This window comes from Phoxinus phoxinus, assembly GCF_949152265.1.
Source record: "Phoxinus phoxinus genome assembly, chromosome: 6".
Taxonomy (NCBI): Eukaryota; Metazoa; Chordata; class Actinopteri; order Cypriniformes; family Leuciscidae; genus Phoxinus; species Phoxinus phoxinus.
The window spans coordinates 27,219,568-27,241,695 of NC_136881.1; the positions used below are offsets into that span (position 1 = coordinate 27,219,568).

At 40.3% G+C, this 22,128-nt stretch overlaps 1 protein-coding gene across 6 annotated transcripts in view; it reads right to left on the reverse strand.

The window, feature by feature from the left end:
- Window positions 1–22,128, reverse strand: part of znf827 (zinc finger protein 827) — a 70,687-nt gene that overhangs the window by 40,754 nt on the left and 7,805 nt on the right. For 5 of the 6 annotated variants that reach the window (XM_079615904.1, XM_079615905.1, XM_079615903.1 and 2 more), the window contains exons 2-4: window positions 10,371–11,582; window positions 7,743–7,915; window positions 6,630–7,119 (exon numbers count right to left, since the gene is read on the reverse strand). In XM_079615904.1, coding sequence (XP_079472030.1) covers window positions 6,630–7,119; window positions 7,743–7,915; window positions 10,371–11,582 — 1,875 coding nt within the window. The remainder of the gene's footprint in view (window positions 1–6,629; window positions 7,120–7,742; window positions 7,916–10,370; window positions 11,583–22,128) is intronic. The other variant, XM_079615906.1, reaches the window with a different exon arrangement.

The following is a 22,128-nucleotide window of genomic DNA, read 5'->3' on the forward strand; positions in this document are numbered from 1 at the left end:
AGCGTGTCGGGTCGCGTGTCCTATCAGACAGGGACAGTGCGTGCTGCACGCGCACATGCACCCTCTCTTTCGAAGACATGCAGAAAAGTACAAGCTGGAGACGTGAGCGCGGAGATACAAAGTCACACCACTCCGGTGACCTTTCGGTTTGCAGCTAAAAATAGAGCAAAATTTCCATTCGAATTCATGTTACAGTGAGCGTTGAATAATTTATCAGCTTAATCCGCCAGCCAAGTTTGTTTTTTTCCTCATAAGGCATGAATATCTCCAAAATACCAAAATTAAGCTCAACAAAAATGAGCACTTTCCGTTTACTGGCTGTTTTATTAGACTTTCATAAAGGGGTAATCCCAAGTGCCTATCTTGATATGTCAAATTCTGTTCTGTCATCACATCATCTTTGGCATAATTTTCTCTCATAAAGCTACTTTGGAGGTCTTGAGTGGAAGCTCCCATCTCTCTAGATCTATTCACACGGTCAAAGTATTTATGAACAGGTGTGACTCTCGAATTGTGATCATACAACAGCTTGCAGGAGAGGCTCAAATACTGTCTGTATGAACATAATAACTAAAGTCAAGCCCCTTTTCTATGATAACTGTGAACATGCTTGAACCATAGCGACAGTGACCAAAGGATGTATCAAAGATGTCAACTTCCATAAACCGGAAAGTCTCACAGCTGGGTCCAATCAGACATCAAACCTTTATGACTTTCTTTATTCTGCGGAACACAAAATAAGATATTTTGAAGAAAGTTAGTAACCAAACAGTTTTGGTTACCATTGACTTGCATTTTATGGGGGGAATACACTGTGACTGTCTGAGACAGCTATCTTCTTTTGTGTTCCACAGAAGAAAATCTGTAAAGATCTACTTTGTGCACCTTATCGGCGTTGTGTAGTATGTATGAGTGCTGTTTAACATGACTCTGACGATGACAGACAACAATAAAACTTGTGTGAGCACCATGGCGAGTCATGTAGTCTCTTAGTTCTGTAGTGTGAGCTTGTCCTCAGTTAGATGCAGAGTTACTTATAGTTAGTAGAATGTCTAAAGCCGGGGACACACTTAACGACTGTAAGGCTGATTACGACTGATCGTGCCCAAACGCAGCGAGTCAGGGACAGTCGCGTTCAGTCTGTGTTTACAATCTTCTCCAGCCGTTGGAAACACTGCAAGTGTGTTCAGTTCAGCCTTGGAATGTTTCAGCTAGTCGTTAAGTGTGTCCCTGGCATTAAGTGGACTCGACATAAAGTGTAACAAGAAAGTCATACAGGTTTGGGAAGGACAGTTTGGGTGAACTATTACCTTAAGTATTACAGAGCCCTTTTAGAATTAATTCGGCAATGTAACAAAGATTAAAAAAGTTTACACCAATCAAATTAAATAATAAAATTGATGAATTAATTAATTAATTGGTGAGGGAAACATAGCTTCAAGCGCTACAATGTGATCAACTGAACCAAATAAATGGCAATTAGAGCTGGATGATAAATGTAAAAAAAAAAGACCCAGATATTTCTGGTCTCTGGATGATACTAAATGTTTTGAAATTGCTTAATGACACATTTTGCTCAGGGTGATTTTTTCAGTGGAGCCATAATTTGTATGCCAGATTATATAATATACGGTATGATATACTGTAAAAAATCATGTTTTTTTACATGCATGTTTTTCAGATATTTCATTAAATTAGTTCATGGTTAATGTTTTATTTTAATAATTAATGTTTAATTATATCTCAATATTCACTAATATACCGTAATTTTAAAATGATAGTGAAAACCAATTACTGACGATTCATTCAAATGCATACAAAAGAACTTAAGACCTCAACAAATTAAATGTAAGACTTCATTAAGAAATTTCGTTCTTTGTTATGCCATTCAATTTTGAAAAGTGAATTCCAAGACACTTTTTAACATTTAAGTGAGTCACTTTGGTTATAGAATGGTTTTGTCACTTTCATCTATGTCCGAAATGAACGTAACCATATTTAGCGCTCTAAACAGCACTGGCAATCATATTCTGCTTCTGTCTGAATACAGCCTCTCTCTCACCGTCTCTCTCTCTCTCTCTCTCTCTCTCTCTCGCTGTGACTGGAGTGAAGCCCCCGGTCAGTGTTACATCAACACTGGGGCTATCTCTGCTCTCGCCGGTGAGTCTGTCATCTGCCGTTGCTGTCACCTGGCCTCATTTTTTATTTTTTTTTGCCTCCTCTCTGCGGGCTGATTCGTTTCTCTGCTGGGCGCTTGTCCAGTACCCTGTCACCTCTCACTCTGTTGCGGCGGCCCACTATTGGACCACTTCATTAGCTTTCCACCTCTGTCATGCAGCTCTGCTCCCAGCTCTGACAATTGGTCATCGCCCCTGCCGAGGATGGCTTAACGTGGCAGGTTAAGGGGCCAACAACAGCCAACAGTCTGCTACGGTAGAAAGGCTTTGCTACATGAAGCAGCAAGGGTGCAACTACACATCGCTGGACGCCGGATGCGGCAGGGGTCACTTGCGAAAGCAAGTGCCACATGGTGAATGTGAGAAATGGCAGGCAAACCTCCATGATGCTGGGACTTTGAGGAACAAATGAATGGAGAGCATACCAAAACAATGGGGATTGAAAGCAAACTCCAGTTTCCGCTCGTTCTTTGGATTCGCCAATCACAATCAACACCTCTCACAATTGTTTTAGGCAATTATTTGCCCATGACCAGAGTCACACACCCAGAGTCACTTTCTCGGAGAGAAAGAGACAATGTGTGAACTGTCATTATTGAATTAGGTCCAGCAAGCACGTGCAGGGGCCTGCATTTCAAAGCGCTTCCCCAGCTTTCATCTCCAAATCAAAATGTGTATCGCAACTGGATGGCTGACAGACGTGTCAGCGTGGAGGAAAATCAAAGCGGATTGGTCTGAAACTCAGAGGAGAACCAGGCAGTCCAAAAGAAATGATAGGCCAATTATGTCAGAGGTCAGTGAGAGTTCACCTCATGTGTGCGTGAGCATGTGTGTTTTGCCTGGGGAACTCTAAAAGCAGTAGTCTGCTATTTTACACTTCATTCTTCGTTTATCCATAGTTAATTCACTTCCCATTTTTGTTTCTTTTGTGTCACACACACACGCACCCACGCACGCACGCACGCACGCACGCACGCACGCACGCACGCACGCACACACACAAACACACACACAGAGTCATTAGCCTTTAAATATAAGCCACAGCCTTACATTTTACAAAAAAAAATTCTAAATTATATCTATAGTTTTAAAGACGGAGCTTAACAGCCTCATGAGAAGCAAAAAAAGGATGTATGTTCATTTGCAAAAAGGACATACCGTAGATTAGTGAGTGAATGAGTAACTTTTATAGATAAGTATATATCAAATCCAAATTATGCACATTGGAAAAAAAGCATCAAAGGGAATTAAACAGCACGTGCCCCTGACCAGGCAACTCATACAAAACTATGTACTTATGACAACTTGGTCTGAGCACATTTCCTGCAGCAGTTCTGTGACCACTGCCTTTCCCCCCCATAGAAATGCATTTGTTATTACTGTAAAGTGACTTCAAGTACAGATCAGACTAATCGATGATAACATTTTAACATGACAAGCGGTCTTAAAAACATGATTATTGCTCACAGCATCTGATGTTAAATCCAACTTGTCTTTGAATTGTCTTGAAATGTATTATTGAAAGGCAGTGAACATGTTACAAAAGCTGTGTTTTGATAGCTGGCTGCATCGGAGTTGCTTTAGAGGTGATGATTACGCGATGCAATTTTCAGCATCCTGACAGTTTCAGCACAACACATGAGAAGTGGCTCTTAGATCATCCTTGTTAAAGTACCACTGCACAAATTATTAAAGGTAAAACTAAAATTAGAAAAAAAAAATCTAGATAAACTACTTAACTTTAAGGACGATCTGACCCAGAAGTTTTGCTTCTGTAGAGGAGCATCCAGCCAACAAAGTGCAACAGTGAACTTCTAGAAGTGAAGATTTATCCATAGGGAAATTGATTTTTAATGATAACTTACAAATGTTTAAAGTCAGATCAACTGTGAGTTCAGAGGTTGATGGTACATGCTTTTGTTGAAGGCATCTGTTTGCATTATTTCAACTTCTTTGAAAAATAATTGTGTTTAACAGCGGAATTCGTAAGGAAAAACTACATTACCCGTGATGCTGTACAGAAAATGACACCAATCAGAGTTGCAAAAAGCAAACCCCACCAAAAGAGGTTCACTCCGATGAAGCACTGCAAATTACATAATTCAGTTAGTCTTCCTATGCTAGTTATCTATTTAAAATGTGTAATGAGATTAGGGTTAAATTCTCACTATTAACTAGTTGCTTATTATCATCCATATTACTAGCATATTGGCTGTTTATTAGAACTAAAGAACATATTAATGCTTTATTCTGCATGATGACCATATTCTACATCCCTTAATCGTACCCAATACCTAAACTTAACAAACGTACTAACTAATAAGCAGTACTTAGGGGTTTATAATTAGGGGTTTGTTATTACACTAAAGTGTGACCATTTATTCTATCGTACCAAACTCGAATTGAAATGCAACACCAAAAACGAGGTACGTACCACCAAACAGTGTAAATATATTTACGTATATGCATGTTTTGCAATAATCTTAAAAAGATATTGTTTCTACAGATATGATCAACAACTTTACTAGGTTTAAATTTCTCCATAATTTTTTATCTGATGATGTTGTCTTCAATGCTTCATGGGATTGTAGTTATTTCCCTCATTAGAGTCTTGTACTTTTGTCTTTATGTCAGATTTTATCTTCAAATAAATATTTGTAATGTTGTGATTCACCTTGTAGCTGGTGGACTTGGTTCATGGCTTTTAACACTTTAACAAAGACTTATGGGAAAAAAATTATTCTGGAACCTACACCGCTGAAAAGGTGGGCTGTAAATGCTCCATCTCCTACATGGAACATCTTGCCCCTTTCTAGCAGGATATGTCCACTATGTTTCAACTCTTAGCTTTGCAATGTTGAGGAGTCTATCTGGTCCTCTGGGTCCAGGAACACAGTGCCATGGGCGACAAGGGGTCAATGCAATGAACGCAGACTCTGCACGTTCCACCAAGACGGAGATGAAGTTAACTAAGCTGGAACAGTCCCTACGCATCCAGGCAAGAGGTCACACGATGGAGCTGAGGACGCTAATCATTTCCAATTACGGATTCCTTTTTAATTATGAATTATGCATGAATTTTTAATTAATCTAATGTTCCGATGGTTTTCATTTTTTTTCTGCGCCGAGATCTCAATCTAATTACTCTGCATTAAGCGAGGGAGCAGCGACCCTGTTGCCAACCTTCTGGGTAACCCTTGGTCAGCCCTCTCGGATCAATCTTGCAGCTGTCTCACAATTACCTATACTTTCAGCGACAACAACATGTATTTAATGGTCTAAAGTTTGGAGTTCTATTACATTAACAAGTGTAATTGTGAGTTTTGCATTTTAACAGCTAGATTTCACCTTTGCCCCCAAACAGCTTATTCATTTATAAAAATCAATATTAGCCTGAGCTTTAACAGATTATTATATTGTCTATAACACTCCTCATTTAGGTTTAATTCATTAAAGTCAGTTAGTTAATACATTAGGTAGCATGAAGTAACAATGAACTATACAGCATTGCAACAACAATGCAACATTTATTTATGTAGGTTAATGATGATAATAATAATGACAATAATTTATGTATATATTATATTTTTAATATTTCAGGTTGTATAAATTAACATTAACAAACACTACTGTTCCAAAGTTTAGCATCCTTAAGGTTTTTTAATGTCTTTGAAAGAGGTCTCTTATTTGATGAAAAATACAGTAAACAGTATGTAAAATATAATTGAAATTTAAAATAACTGCTTTCTATTTTGATATATTGTAAACTGTAATTCATTCCTGTGATGGCAAAGCTGAATTTTCGGCATCATTGCTCCAGTCTTCAGTGTCACATGATCCTTTAGAAATCATTCTAATATTGATTTGACTGATTTGGTGCTCAAGAAACCTAATTATTATCAATCTTGAAAACAGTTGTGCTGCTCAAATTTTTTTGTGGGAACCATGATACATTTTTTTCAGGATTCTTTTATGAATAGAAAAGTGCAAAATAAACACATTAGATTAGATTAGATGTACTGTCAATCTGGAACATATTTGTCTGTTAATTCTTTTCAATCTATAGAGAAGTATCCTCCGTATCAAGAAAAATGGCGCTGCATCAAAAAGTCACTGACTTATGTCTATCCTTGGATATTTTTTATGGTATCCTTTAAAAAAAACCCCACAGGATTAGGAAACAAGATGGTAGAGTACAGCAATAATAAATAGGCTCTCCATGGTAGAGTGGTAACTGGGGTTAAGAATTAATCATGCAGACACAGTCCTGCAGGATCTTGGCTTTGGATTCTCATCAAGCAAGCTGAATTCTACTTCTCGCCTTTGCCAACCCATATTATATTACCAATTCATTAATCCTAAATGCAAGAAATTATGGATAAATCAATCATAATCAAGCATATAATGCCATCACATTTTACATTGTGGTTGTGGTTAACTGTGATGTCTTACCTGAGAGCTTCATGAGGAGGTCCGTAGCCGTTTTGGTGGTGATATCTGGGCTGAAAAGCGAGGCAGCTGTAGGTCCAGGCCCTGGTGGACTGGATTTGAGCCCCGACAGATCCAGAGAACTACTGCTGCTACTGGGTCGCTCCCTACACAGAGCAAAGGGAGACATCACAGACAGATCCCTCTCTTGGGGTTCCTCCTTGATCTGGACGTGGTTCGAGGGTTCATTGGGGGAGGCCAGCAAACGACCGTCGGGTTGGCTCACAGCGGGAGACGTGGAAGCATCTGTGTTCATGACCTGGTCGCCACCGTCCCCCATGAGCAAGCCCTCGCCCTCCTCCGTGTCTGTGCCGGGTTCTTCTTTGACTTTGAGGTCGGGACGAGGGAAGTGCTGATGGCAACGCATGTGCAGCTTGAGGCTAAAGTGGCGGGAGGATGTGAAGGGGCAGAGCTCACACTGGAAGGTCTCCCCTCGGTCTTGGTGCTGATGGACCTGGGATGAGCAACAGGAGAAATTAGAAGAAAGTGTGGAAATGATGAGCAGGAAGCATAGCAAACATGAATCCTCATCTTCTCTATCAATTGATTTGAGTGACAGTGAGAATATACTTTTGATATTTTTTTTTAAATTATTTAAATAACATTTTTTATGTATTAAGCACATATGAGAAATAATGCAATATAACACTTCAAAAGCAAAGAAAAAAGACTGTGTCCAGTGTGAATGGCCTCTCGCTGCCTCTGATTACTGTGGGCTATAAGCCAATGATAGGCTTAGATTCAATGATATCAAAATAAATAATTTGTTGACTTCTAAAGCCATTTTTTTTAATGTCTATTCAATGTTTTCAATCTGCCGCAATAATATATTTCCTTTGAATGACCTTTAATTTAGGGACTTTTCTCTGCAAATATTTATAAATGTGATTAATTGCAATTAATTTTATTATTTGCCACATCATGTAATTAATTTGATTAAAAATATGAATTGACAGCCCTAATCATTTTGCATCATAAAAAAATGCATCGTAAAAAAAGATTCTGCACCTAGAGACGTTATGATATTTTGTCATGATTTATGGCACAAGCATTTCTGCTCTCAACGATTGAAGTCACCTTCATGTGGGATTTGAGATTGTCTTTACGAGCACAGCGAAAGGGACAGAGGGGACACTGGTGGCTTTTTAAGCCCGTGTGGATCACCATATGTCTCTTCCAGTAGCTCTTTCTCTTGATCACCAGACCGCATACCGGGCACTGAAAGGGCTTTCCTCCATCCTCAGGAGAACCTGCAAAAATAAATAAATAAATAATTAGAATTTATACTAAATGTCTTTATTCAGTCAAGTTGCAAACAAAGAAATGCTTATTCTAGTGCAGTATTCTAGTGTTTACATAGAATCATTAGCACATTATTAGATAGCCCTTTGGCATCAAATAGCATGTAGGCTAAATAGCCTTTCACTCTTGTCACCCTTGCATCTATTCGTGTGAATGAGATAAAAATTGTGAGTTATGATTACACCGATCAATGCCAAAGACTCCTCACAAAGGAAGCCAAACACAAGGATGTTTTTAGTAAGCCGATTATTGTTGTTGGCTCCATATCCGGTGTCCATTAGGGCTTAATTGGTCTTATTAGAAGCTGGCATGATTGCATTACAAATTCTATGAGGGCCTGTCAGGATGGCTTCATAAGTATTCCAGTCGTGTTCCTCGAAAAACATCTGGTAATCAGTGTTTGGTGAAATTACCGCGCTCAGGCATTCATTGACCCAGGGTGTAAAACTTCGAGACTGCCTATTTGCAACAATAAACCACCATCTGTGGCTCAACCTCTCCCGGCGAGATCACTGTGGAAACCACTCGTGAGGTAAAATGACTGAAGGTCTTTGGTATCAAGGGAGAGGAATAAGAGCCGTTAGGCGGTGTTACAAATTTTAATGTCCATTTGGTATTGTTTCATTACTGAATAGATCCTCTTCGTGTGACCATTTTACAGATATCACATACAAAAACACAAGCCAGGTGAACCTTAATTATGATTTTTATTGAGGTGTTCTTATTTCCTATTTAAAATGTATACTTTGTAATCTGTCATTTTATAGCCGTTTTACAACATATTTAACTCTCGTGATTGTGACTTTGACATTATTATCTGCGTCTGCAGCTCCTTTCAGTCAATCCTGATTCCAAGCCACATCAGTTCTAAAAATTAGTAAAAGATCAGCCATATCTCTTAGGCGCTCAACCCGGAGCCTGTGCTGAATGGAAACTCTGATGGTCGTGCCGGCTCTGGAGCCTGACCTAAATTCCGGGGGAATCTGCTGAGATGGTCTCCGACTGTTAGGGCTATGGGGAGCACACACACTGCCGGCCTCCGTTTGGCAGGCTGCACATCCGCGGGAGATGAGCTAGGTCTGAGAACGTGCCGCCAACTCCAGCAAACCCCCACTGTGCTAACAGACCTTTCCCAGATTCTCCAGCCAACCTCTTGCAGACGAAGCATGACCTTATGGCACTACTAAATCACCACACAGTGCATTCTTCAGTGGTGTAATAATCAAACATTTAGGCACTGTACGGTTAAGGAATTTTTAAATGTAAAAAAAAAATAAGATAGTAGGTTTAAGATGATTAATGATGATTCAGATTTGTCTCATCATGATACATTTTCACGGTTTACTTTACTGTAACTTATTTTCAGCATTTTGTGCAGTTAATAGTAGGAATAGTTCATATTTGGGAAAAAAAATTATCTTTTTTTTTCTTCTTCCCTGTTTTGATGTTCACATGCGATTTGTCTGTTCAGACTAATGCATAAAAATGCTAGACAGGCTGAATGAAAAGGCAAAATCACTCAGTAAAAGTAGTTGGTGCTTATAGAAAAGCAGCTGGTTTCTCCGGTTCAGATTTTTGATTTACAATTCGTGTTTCTTAAACAACACTAAATACAGAGACCAAGAGAATCGGTTCCAGATTATTCCTCTGCTATTCACTTTCACTTAGCAAAAATTATGTTTGTGAGTGCCACCAAGTCTTAGTTTTATGCAACAGCAGCGTCTCTAGGCATGTGACCAAAATGTATTGGTTGTCCAGTTTTCTTCGCAGTACGAAAAGAGATTAGAACACCTCTTCGTAAAAAAACAACAACAACAAAAAAACGTGTTGACAGCATGCAAATGTTCATTTTGGTTTGAACAGTCGGATTAACAGATGTTTTAAATAAAAATGTTTGTCGCACCAAATTTTTCCACAAAATATTCGCCATGTTGTGAACAGGCCCAAGTAGAGACGTGGGCCCAGCTGTCAGGCGTTCTCCCTTCCTGGTCCGAGGCACGAGGAGTGGTGTTTTGTGGGCATGGTGGCCAATTAGCTGTGACACATGCTTTCTGATATGGTGGGTGCTGGACATGGTGGGTGCTGGACTTGGTGGGTGAGGACACCATTGCAATTCTCATTGCATGAGACTGGTCTGATGTGGGAAGGTGAACTCTGCATTTAATAGCTTCAGGTGTGCCTCATCAGGAGAGCCTGGCTGCTGGGTGGCATGAGAGGAGGTAGCGTTCCATCGTAATGAATAAAACCTTAACCCTCTTCACAATAACTACAGGAATCAAATGTTTAGCTAGTGTGGTTTTTAGTGTGATTTATCCTACAAAACTATCCTGCAAATCCCTCTTAAAATTACAAAAGCACACCCTAACAAAATGGCATGTATCTATTTTAGGAACAAACTGTTACCTGCTTGACTGCTGGGCTTGGCCCTTCCCTTGGGGATTGTTGGCAGCAGAAGATCCATGGCCTGGGTTGGGGTGGGCACCTTCTGGTTCCTGTCTAACAGGGGCTTGACATCTTCGGAGGCTCCCAGTACTAAAGCCGACTCTTTCTTATCAGCTAGAAGGTTCCCTGCTGCTCGAGCAGCCACCTCCTTTAGCAGAGCTGCTGAGGAGGTCATGGAAACCAGAGAGAGAAAGGAGCCAGCTGAGGGTTGATGCTCTGATGAGCCCACCTGCTGCTGACTTCTTTCAGACACTTTCTTTGAGAGGGCAGCAAGCGTGGAGCTGGCTGACTGTGGACTGAAGGGTGAAGCAAACGGTTCAAAGCGCACCGCGTCATCAGAGCGAGTGCCCAGGGCTGCCATTGAGGAGGAGGTGACCGAAGAGGATGAGGAGGAGGAAGAGGAGGATGAAGACGCAGAAGTGGAGGATGCCACCGTGCTCTTGTCTTGGAGCACGGCGTTGGCGGCTGCCTTTAACTTTTGGATAGCCGAGTCTGGTGATAGGCTGCTGCCGCTGGGTGCCGAGCAACTAGCCGATGGCCATTTATCTGCAACGCCTACCCATACAAAGCCACTGCTGCCTGAGTTAGGGCCGTTGCTGGGGCCGTACGGGTCACAGGGCTCTTGCTTGACAGTTGCTACAGACGCGGGTGATGCAGAGTTCGAGTTACCGCTGTTGTTGCTGCTGTTAGCCAACCTCCTCGCCAAGGCACTCAGCTGTTGTGCGTGATGCGAAGACGCAGATAGTACCAAGCTGACCGGAGGTGACTCTGGTCCTCTGCCCATTCCGCGCCCGGTCAGCTCCCCTCCCTCTAGCTTCAGTGAGCCAGCCTCCAGGAGACGCCGTAGGTTGCTGCTGAGAGGCTTGCCCAGGGCCTGGCTGGAGTCTCCGTAAAGAGAGGACACCATTGAGGATAGCGTGTCCTGGGTCGAGAGGACCCCACTGTCCAGCCCCAGAAGCTCCAGGGAGGCCCGCTGAACTGGCGTCGGGCAGCCCAGGGAGCTCTCTGCTGAGGTGTCGTGGTCTGGTCGGGGAACATTATCCGGGGAAACCCGCAGCTCATCTTGCACATCACCGTAGGACGATTCAGAAGGGCTGTCTGAGGTATTTCCAAACCAGCTGTCCTCCTCCACTGACCCACCCTCTGGCCCTCCATCCTCTACCGTGTCCACATCTGTGAAACAGAAATAAACATGATTTATTCAAATGCTTTTTCATCAAGAGAACTGATAATATTCCATTATCTTTTTTTTTTTTTTTTACAAGCATCTTTTTAGATATATATATATATAATGGCACAATTATTATAAATGCTGGCAGTATTGTCCTTTCAGCTATCAATTGACCTTTTCCAACTGACTTTTCTCATTAGGACCCAAATGGATGGTTTAAAAAATATGTTCTGAAAATATGACCAATATTATACAATCAAGAGTTGTCCTGATGAGCATCTGAGGCATTCCTCACAAGGCACGCTGGAATAACATGCTTTCTAATCTTTTTTCAACCATATTTTTTTTCTAGGGTCTAAAGGAGTCTAGTAAAAGGGTTACCATGGTGACAGGCCCTTCCGGGAGGCTAGACGCAAAGATTAGGGTAATGGAGGTTACACAACTGGATTAATATTCATGAGCCTGCAGATACCACAAGGGAGCCAATAAGGATAGGGTTAAGGTCACCAAGGGTCATTAATATACACTTCATGTATCAATATTCATAAGCAAAACATTACAGCTTGCCAGACAAGGGCGAACAAAGAATGTGAATATTCCTGATACATATTAACAATCCCTCCACAAGAGCATGTCAGAAAGCAACAAGCCTAGATGAGGAAGGATGTCAAAACTTATCAAGTGAGGGTTTTTTTCTTTCCGTTCACTTGACCAAATTAAATCCTCACACTTCGGTGAGAGTGCGAGAGAACCAGTCCCGGAGACAGCAGAAAAAAGGGCTGGGGGCTTGTGACATCGGAATACGATCTGTAAAAAAATTCATTTGAGCATCTTTTCTTCGCCTTTTGCTAGCACACATAAAGGCTGGCCTCACCTTGCCGACCCCGACATAAGCCTGGCGAGTAAGCTTTCTGTTTACAGGGGAAAGAAAAAGCCGTTGCTTGGCAACGGTATCCCGTCGACCTGTAGGGATCATTACAGTGAACACACATCTGGCCAGCACTACTTACTTTGGTCCAGAGGGGTGGCAACCACCACGACCCCGTGCTACCATGCACCACGATACCAAGAATGCAGCAGAGCATGCTTTAAATAAAAATAAAATAAAAACCAGACAAACACACCTTGCTGTGCATGCCAGTGTGTGCAAGGATCCTTCTGATTTCCTGTACCTCATTGCTTAAGGTTTGAGCGCTTGAAGCACATCATTGGGGCGTCTCACTGACTGAGCTCTCAGTCACCTGAGCAAAACAGTGAAGTATGTGAGGCATGACCCATTTCCATGTGACACCAGGGACGACGGGCAGTAATGGCCATAATGTTGTTAGTGAGAAATGGTTAGATTGCTGACCAGAGGTCTCTGAGGCAGTGGCAGAAACTCGAACTGAACTCTGCACTCACCACGCTAGGTTAAGCTAGGTTGTGCTACGCCCCGCCACTTTTGTTCCTAGCTGCACTAGAGCGGCAGACGCAGGCAAGGCACTCCGTGGGCGGCCTGACATTTCCCAAGGTCACGGATCGGGCCCCAGTTCCGCATGGCTTTGTCTGAAACAACCCCCTGCCACTGAAATGCACACACGCACATACGCACTCGTATGTGGCTTGAAAAAGCGGAACAAAACCCTGGTAGTTAGCTGCAGCGGCAACAATGCTATCGCATAGCAACAAGCCTGACAGTTTGGGACAAGGGACAAGATACTGGCCGTCTGCCTTTGAGAGGTTCGTTTAATGGCATAATGGTGAGCATGAATTTGTGTGGCCAGAAAAACAGCTGCGGGATGCACTGTGGTCCAGATCTGTTATCAGTCACTCACACTGAGACTTGGTGCTCGTCTCTCTTGGGGCTAAACTGCGCTCATGATTGTTTGCTTCTGCGGACATGACCCTACAACCCTACAACCACAAGTGCTAAATGCAAATCATAACCTCAACAAAACACAGAAAGAAAGAAAATTGTTATATTCAGGCTCGGAAATTAACTTTTTAGCCTCCCAACCAGTCAGATTTCTCATAGCAAATTTATTACATATAAATCTATATATAAAATAAAATAATGATGCATGCTCTAGAATAATGTTTAAAACAGAAATGTTATTAAATAAAGGTTAAGATATACATGCTGCAATGTAATCTGCATGTAGCGTTATCACATTATTAAAAAAGGGGGGAAAACAGTTTGTTCATCATTTAAAAGCTGCAGGGAGGCTTAAAATCACTAGATTATAGATGACCAAGAAAACCACAATCTAAGTGTTAACAGGAATGTCCTTTGGACATAGTAACTGTAGTATAATCATTATTAGGGATGCATAAAAACTTTGGCCGATACCGATAATTATTTATATTTGAAAGCCGATAACCGATATATTGGTAGATACATCTAAATCCAAATTTGTATATACTTTTTGAGAGCCTGATTACAAAAACTAAAGTCTCACCATTAAATCCATGTCCCAAACACGCAATTATAATGATGATCTCATTATATGTAGCCTATATGACAGACTTGAGCTGCCCATTGCACTTAACCATATTTTCAGTTGTAGGAAAAAATCCATTATTTACTGCCATTAAAATATATATAAGATAACGATAACATTGAAAATGATAACATTTTTTCTGTAAATGTAAGGGACTTAATACTTGTTTAAATTGATTAAAGTCACAGTGAAGACTTTTACACTGTTGCAAAAATGTTTTATCTCAAATAAATGCGGTTATTTTGAACTTTCAACAAAGGATAAATAAATGTAAAATGTTTTCCACAAAAAATATTAAGAAGTACTACTCTATTCAACATAGATAATAATAAGAAATGTTTCTTGAGCATCAAATAAGCATATTCAGCTTTGCCATCACAGGAATAAATTACATTTTAAAATATATTCAAATAAAAAAAGTGATTTCAATTATATGGTAATAATATTTCTGTACTGTATTACTCTATTTTTGATTAAATAAACGCAACCTTGGAAACCTCAAAAACATTCAAAAATGTGTCAATTGGATGTACTGAAAAGAACTTTACAATTTCTCATTTTGTTTTCCAAAAATAAATAAAATACAATCCTTTTTAGAATGACATGAGTGTGAATTTTCTTTATCTGAATATGTATATTTTTTAACCATATTTATTCTATATATATATATATATATAATATTGTCCAGAATATTACACGTCATTCTCTGTAATTCAACTAGACTTGGAAAACATCTTAAGGACCTTGTAAATTATGTTGTGTTGTGTTCTTTACCACAATACAGAGATCTTGTGTAATTGTAGCCTATATTTTTCGATGTACTTGATCAATAGCCGTTGGTAGCTATACAGTTAATTCCACATCCACAACATATCAGCTGTGAGATACAAAAAGCTAAAAGGCAGAGGAGGACGCTGGGAGTGTTCTCTATTAGGGCCAGCAGCCACATGACTTGCGTAAGGTTGCCTACGAATACACTGAGGCTATTCTGCGACTCAGTCGGGCATAAAAATCAGCCTTCCTGACCCAGAGGTCGCAGAAAGGGCACAGAAAGGCTGTGCTGGGTGGGAGGGTGGCTTGCTTCAGCAGAGTGAAGGAGAGAGGGAGAGGCCATTAGTCGATTAAGCCAGGGTGGAGTCATCAATATTCCACAGATGCCAATGAAAAGACACACTCGCGCAGTCTCGCATGAGAGGCTCGGGTCGAATGGCTTTAACTCTATCAGAGATATTGCAGTGCCTCCACAGCGAGCGCTGCTATTGAATGTTACGAGCTAACTAACCACCACTTTGGCATCTATAGTTTCCCAGCATTCTCTGTGGATTGCAGAAGCAAGTGCCAGTGGCGTTCAAGGGGTGGGGGGCTGGGTTTTGTAGGGGAGATAAAAAGTGGTGGCGGTAATTAAGTGTCCGACTGGGCCCTGGCTGGGGTTGCCACGGCCGCAGGCGATGCTAATGAGCCCGTCCGCCGGTCAGTGCTACCTTATTAGCCGCCGGCCGACAATATGGTGGGAAGGACGCACTGCTACCGGCAACAGCCATACTGTGACTAACACAGAAACCAGAGGTGGGAAGTAATTCTGTTAATTAGGGGGCTCTCATGATGACCAGTCTACGCCTTTAAGAAAATGGGCAATCAGTCAAAGCAAAATTAAGATTCTGCAAATACAATCGTTTATCGATATGTCACAATTCATTTTCTCATGATATAGCATGATACTCAAGGTTCTCGTATCGATCCTTGTTCATTCATTTCAATTCCTACAGTTCAATTAAGTAAAAAGCAGGAAGTCTAAATAAGCATAAACTGGCAGCGTTTCTCGGCGCGGTCTGAACCACTTCTATGGTAATGGAGAAAAGAGAAGGGAACCGAACGAAAGATTAAAACTGACACCACAGATTTATTCTCTCTGTCACTGAAATGCTGAGTCTCTCTCTCAATTGCAATACAGTTATGATATCATGAAGCATCACTATGTATTGAATCGTGACCAATGTGTCACATTGTATACCCAACCCTAGTATCTAACTGATAACATAAGACATGAAATGTTAAGACATCAATCCCATCCCATAAAACAAGTCAAAACAACTAAACATTGTACATGTATGTGTGAGAGTTTGTATGAATATATTCTGTAGGAAAACAAAGTTTTTATTAACTAGGGCTGAGCATCTTCAACTACCTCACGATACAACATAGGCTACTTGTTGACAGTTAAATTGGATGTTTCGCAGAAGGGCGAAACATTCACGCCGCAGATTTCACAGGTTTTTCACACAAAAATTCACATGTGAACAATAGAATGCTGGTTGGTTTGAAACTGACCTCTGTTTAAGCAGTGTTTGTGCATCACTAAACTATTGACAGTGAACAATTGACCTTGTGCCTTTTACATTACTGCATTTCAAATGCAAAGTGAAGCTCTCCACACGGCTGAGATTATTTGTCCATGGACTGCCTTATATCTGTCATATTTGCTGACTCCTTGGAAATTATATATTGTAATAGCGAAAAGCAGATTACTCAAATTTAGAGTGAAAGCCTTACTTGCAACAGTCAAAATGAAAATTAAACAGATGAAAACACACTACAATGTATTTTAATAGTCCACTTTGGCATGACAATTACACTACATACAAAAAAATATTATACTTTATCATGTGACTTTCAATCCCATGTATTCGACACTCGTATTAAACAAATCAGTTGCCTACAGTATTCCACATTAGCACAGGCATTCATCAGCATGTACTAGCAAAGTATACTACATATTACCATCTGTGTTTTTCGCATGGCCTCAGCGGTCTGTGGGCATGATGGGCAGGGTGCCAGAGGTGAAACAGGAAGGAGATGTGTTCTTGGAAGAGACTGAGACAGTGTTGGCTTCCAGACCTCTGAAATTCCTCTTTGTAGATGAAGCGCCCTTTTGCACTCTTGTTTATTTCCCCCAACATCCATTTATAGACACAGAACAACCGAAAACACGTGCACACGCACCAAAAAAAAGACAGAGGCTGAACTAGTAATCTCAGAAGTACCATCAAAAAGTTGGAAGATCTAGGCGTTCATAGTCAACCGTGAGATGCTAATTAAAGGGATCCACCGCACATGTCGGTGATGTTTCTTTAAGGGCATAAAAGTGGGGCATGGAGCCCAGAGCTCAACGGGCTTGAAGATCTTATATTTACAGCAGGAAAACAAATCGCTGGAATGAAAGAAAAATGGGTGGCTCGCTGTGCCCGCACAGTCACAAAAACATAAGATAATAAGTAAGGTTCTGTGTACGTTCCATGGGGACAGGAAGCAGGGGTGGATTCAACTAGGTGCTATGACGCTTACAACACAATATGCTGTTGCTACAGCATTACTGCCGCCTACTCAGATAGACAGCATGCACACAGGTTAGAGCTGACAGGGAAACTCTCCAACTACTGTAAATCACACTTTGTCCCAGTAGCTCAGGCAAGGGATGCAGCCAAGCTTGACTAGCCAGCCACCCAGAAAGACGGAGAGAGAGAGAGAGAGAGAGAGAGAGAGAGAGAGAGAGAGAGAGAGAGAGAGAGAGAGAGAGAGAGAGAGAGAGAGAGAGAGAGAGAGAGAATTTGAGGGGGTGTGAGAGAGAGTGGAGGAGGTATGTGTGCGGCTGGGGGGGTTGAAGAAAAGGAATGGCTTTTTTACAGTGATACCGGGTTGACAGCAGCTTGGCAGTGGCGCCCACGGCACTGCCTGCTTGGATCCAAGCCTGTCACTCAAGACAAGGGCACTAATCAGGATTGGTCCCGGTTTCTTCCTGAAGAATGGGGGTGGCAGTTTTGCAGCCATTATAGCTGGAGAGGAGAGTGGGGGATAGAGCGGTGGCACAGCAGGAGAGGCTAACCTCATTTACATGCAGGTCCTGGAGGAGAGGGAGCTGATTCCTTTTCCAATCTCCATGTTAAACGGTGGCCGGGGCGGCCGATGGTTAGCGTTGCATTGTTCGGTCTTAGTGCTCTTTGTCACAGCGATAGCCATCTCGCTTTTCCGAAGGTAGAGACGTATGAGCGAGATAACGTCGACGACACCCACGTATGACTGAAAACGTGCTGTGTCAAAAGACTAAACGGGAACGGGAATAGTTGTTCACCTCTCCCCTTTCATTCACTTCACGTCAGTGTAACCAGGTGCTTCTACTTCAACCCTACAGTATCTAGGTGACAAATGATTGCAAAAAATATGATTACTATGACAACCATAACTGTGCCTTTGGAGACCACATCGAGCCAACATTTTGTGCCTAACCTTAGAGCTTCATTTAAAGGTCTCTGCATAGAAGACGACTAAATGACGACAAGGGTAAACTGCGCCTGCACGAGTGTAAGTGAGAGAGGAATAGTGAAAACACAGTCCACCGTGCGTGCCAAACGAGAACTTCTTTATAGAGAGTATTTGGGCTAATCTATAAAACCATAATGAAGAAATGCATAAATATATGCAGCTGAGCAAACAGTAGATTTATAGTCTGAATCAACACCATCCAGTAAAACAACTCATTCACACTACAGCACAGCCAATCAATAGATTCATAAAATGAGGACTGCACCGCTATTGAAATTGTACTTCTGATACTGATAGGCAAACAAAAACTGATAAAGGGCTGATTTAAAGATTATAAATATTACGGTAGATAAAAAAAAAATACTAACTGACACACCACTTACTCACAAATAACTGAAATAAAATGTTTAAGTTGACATACTAAAATTACGGGGGGGAAAAGAAAAAAAAGAAAGTTAGAAATATAAAAAAAAACAATACTAAAAAATTAAACTAAAGCTAAAGCTAAAATAAAAAATTTAATTCAAAATATTAATGTATACTATAATAGTATATGATACACAGAAGACACTGAAACACGCCAATATTTTTACAAATGGGTGGTTGCAATGAGTGCATGACAAAGAAATATCAACGACACAGTCTTTAAACACAAACTGAACATAAACCTGATACATATTTTGCCTAAATAAAATAAAGATAAAACACAAAGCGTTAAAATTAACCCTTTTAAATTAATTTTGGGCTGGCATAACATCATTATAGAGCACTGCAGGGATTCTCAAACTTTGTCAGTTGACAAACCCCTTTGACCTCAAATATTTATCTCAAGTATTCCCTGAGACTTTAAGTTAATATTTTAATAATTTAACTCTTTTCCCTTTCCCTTTTTTTTAAGTTGCCAGTCACCGCCAGCATTTTTGATCATTTTCACAAAAGTGTCATGGCCCCCATAAATATTTTGTTGAATTGATATAATATGAATATGCAATATATCAAAAGAAAGAACAGACCCTCTGCTTTAAAAAAAAAAAAAATCTAGCTTTATGCATTGCTTTTTTTAATAAAAATAAAACATTTTAAGCAAAAAGCTGAGAAAATCATGTTTTTGTCAAAGACTACGTCTGGATGGGATTCAGAACGATGATCAAAACATATGGAGTATATTGAGTCAATCAACACCCCTGATGTTTGCACAGTCCTATAAAGGGTTTTCACTACACGTCATCAATCCGGAAGTCGGCCATTTTGGAGGCACTGAACGTAAACAATGCCACTGAACTGATCTAAAATGATGTCCACACTGTGTATCACAACTGTCCAGATCCGATTTGTGTGTCCATGCAGAGGCAGTGTTGATTTATATTTAATGTTGATGACTGCATTATTTTCTATATGCATATGATTACATACTGTATGATATCACTTGTTTCTGCTTCTTCTTTGTCTGTATTTTGATCAGGAGATTCAGTCCTCTTTCAGAAGATGCCTTTCCGTCAATGGCAGGGAAAGAGTTAACAACACATAGACAAACATGTCTGTTAATGGTCACATGGAAAGCAGGTAAACAAATAGAATATTTCATCTTTTTAGTAAGCATTTATTTTTATTGTTTTAATTTTTTTTTCTTTTTTTTTCTTTAATTATTAGCTATTTACCAACCCCTGCAGTTCCCTCACAAACCCCAGCTTAGAAAACCCTGATACAGTATGAAAAATGGATAGGCCTAATCTTTATGAGATTTGCTAAAGATTACATTTAGCCATGTTATTACAGAACTAGTGTTTTTACGATTAACTTTAAGTGAGGTCATTTAAGTGTTAAAATAGAGATTAGCATGCATTAAATATATAATATGGGCCAATATTGATACATTAAAAAAGAAATTGATGATATGTTACTGATAAATTTTGCATCCCTACTAAAAACTATCATTACTTGCACACAGCAACTAACTTGCATGCATTCAAGCAATCTATTGCCTATTGTTAATAGACAGTGCTCTTTAAGGGTTACAAAACAAAATCATTAAAACTTGAACTAAACTAAAATTAAAAATAAAAACAATAAAAGCTTTTGTTTCACTTTGTACAAGCTGAAATGACAATGATATATGAAATGACAAAGCCACTCTTGACTGACTAGTCATGTAGCGGATGCTAATTTACCTTTGAAGGTATTTCCCAGGGTCAAGATGTTATACCACTAAAGGTCCAATTTTAGCATTTTTTTTTTCAATGTACAAACTTGCAACCCTTCAGTTGCCAACCCAGATTTTTAGCCACCAGGCTGTACCGCCTGCTCACTCAAAGCATTTGCTTATAGCATGTAACAAGCTTTAACAGTGAAAGAACAGGTAATACCTTAGCACCCCACCAACATCCAGCTAATGGACGGCTCCCCAGACCAATACTAAACAGCCACCGACCTCGTCATAACAACTAAACATGAATACCGGAACTTTGCATCAAGGTCGGGAGTAATCAAACATACTGTGAAGTCATCTACAAATGCGAAGGACATTTTTTACATGAGGGGCTGAGCAGGTCTCAGACACTCACCTGCGTTTTAAGCCTTGTAAATCAGCGTAAGACATAGTAGTGACAATAGCTTTCACAGAGATGACTTCACATCATGAATATAATATCTCGCCTTTGTAAAGCAGCCAAACACCTCTACACTTGCCGATGATATACCGTTTCCCTTGGAGGCTGTCAATACCTCAGGGTGCCACTACTCTGTGTCTGTTTCCTTCCTGGCACTTTTAATCTTCTCTGCTATAAAACAGTCCAGTCTCCAGAAAAAAAACCTTGGAGCACAGCTGCTAGTCCGATAGTTAAACTCATTAACATGCTTAAGTTCTATGTGCTGGACAGTGTAGTCTATCTTATAGACAGGATAGAGGTGAAGTTAGCCTTGTGCTCGAAGAATACCAAAAGTTCAAACCCTCATCAAGCACACTTTCCTGGGAATGGAGGGAAATAGAATTTGACAGAATTTGGAATATCAATATACTTTTCGCATTTAAAGTTTGCGTACTGAGCTCAACGAAATCCCGACAAGCCTATAAATATAACAAGTTCCGTTTCGTAAAAAATACATTGGTATCCCAATGTCTCTCGATGCTAATGATCACAATGATAGTAATTACCATCATTATTTTTGTTGTGTAATTACTATGATTATGATCGCCACGTAATTGTGAGTAAATTGTCTAGTTGAGTCAAACTTGGCAATTTTGCCACTTTGGCACTGCTTTCTGTGGAATCTGCCTGCCCAATCACAGCAAGAAAAAAAAAGCAAGTAGCCCTAATGGTAACAGAACTGATTGGGATTGGGGACAATCTATTAAAGCTGAACGCACTATATAATAAAGATGGCCATATTAAGTCCATTTCAAGGTAGAAAAAAATGGTCCACTCCATTATACTACTTTGCTTGGTATAAGCAACCTCAAGAAACTGTTTTGCTTCAAGAAACTGTTCATAATATTGTCTGCAAAGTTAAAAATAATCAATGACTAAAAACAAAAAAAGGCTGTTTATAGTCTGCTCTGTATGCGCACATTCTACTACACATGGCTTAAAGTCTCCCTGTAGTCAATCATATTATCCCTAAAACTCATCTTTGATCACTAAAATTACATATTTAGCTTAACGGTTTTTCCTTGAAAAAATCTTCATTCCTTAAAATAGCTTGAATGTAACTCTACACCCTTGCCTCATTTAGTATACGCGGTTCTATGAACAAT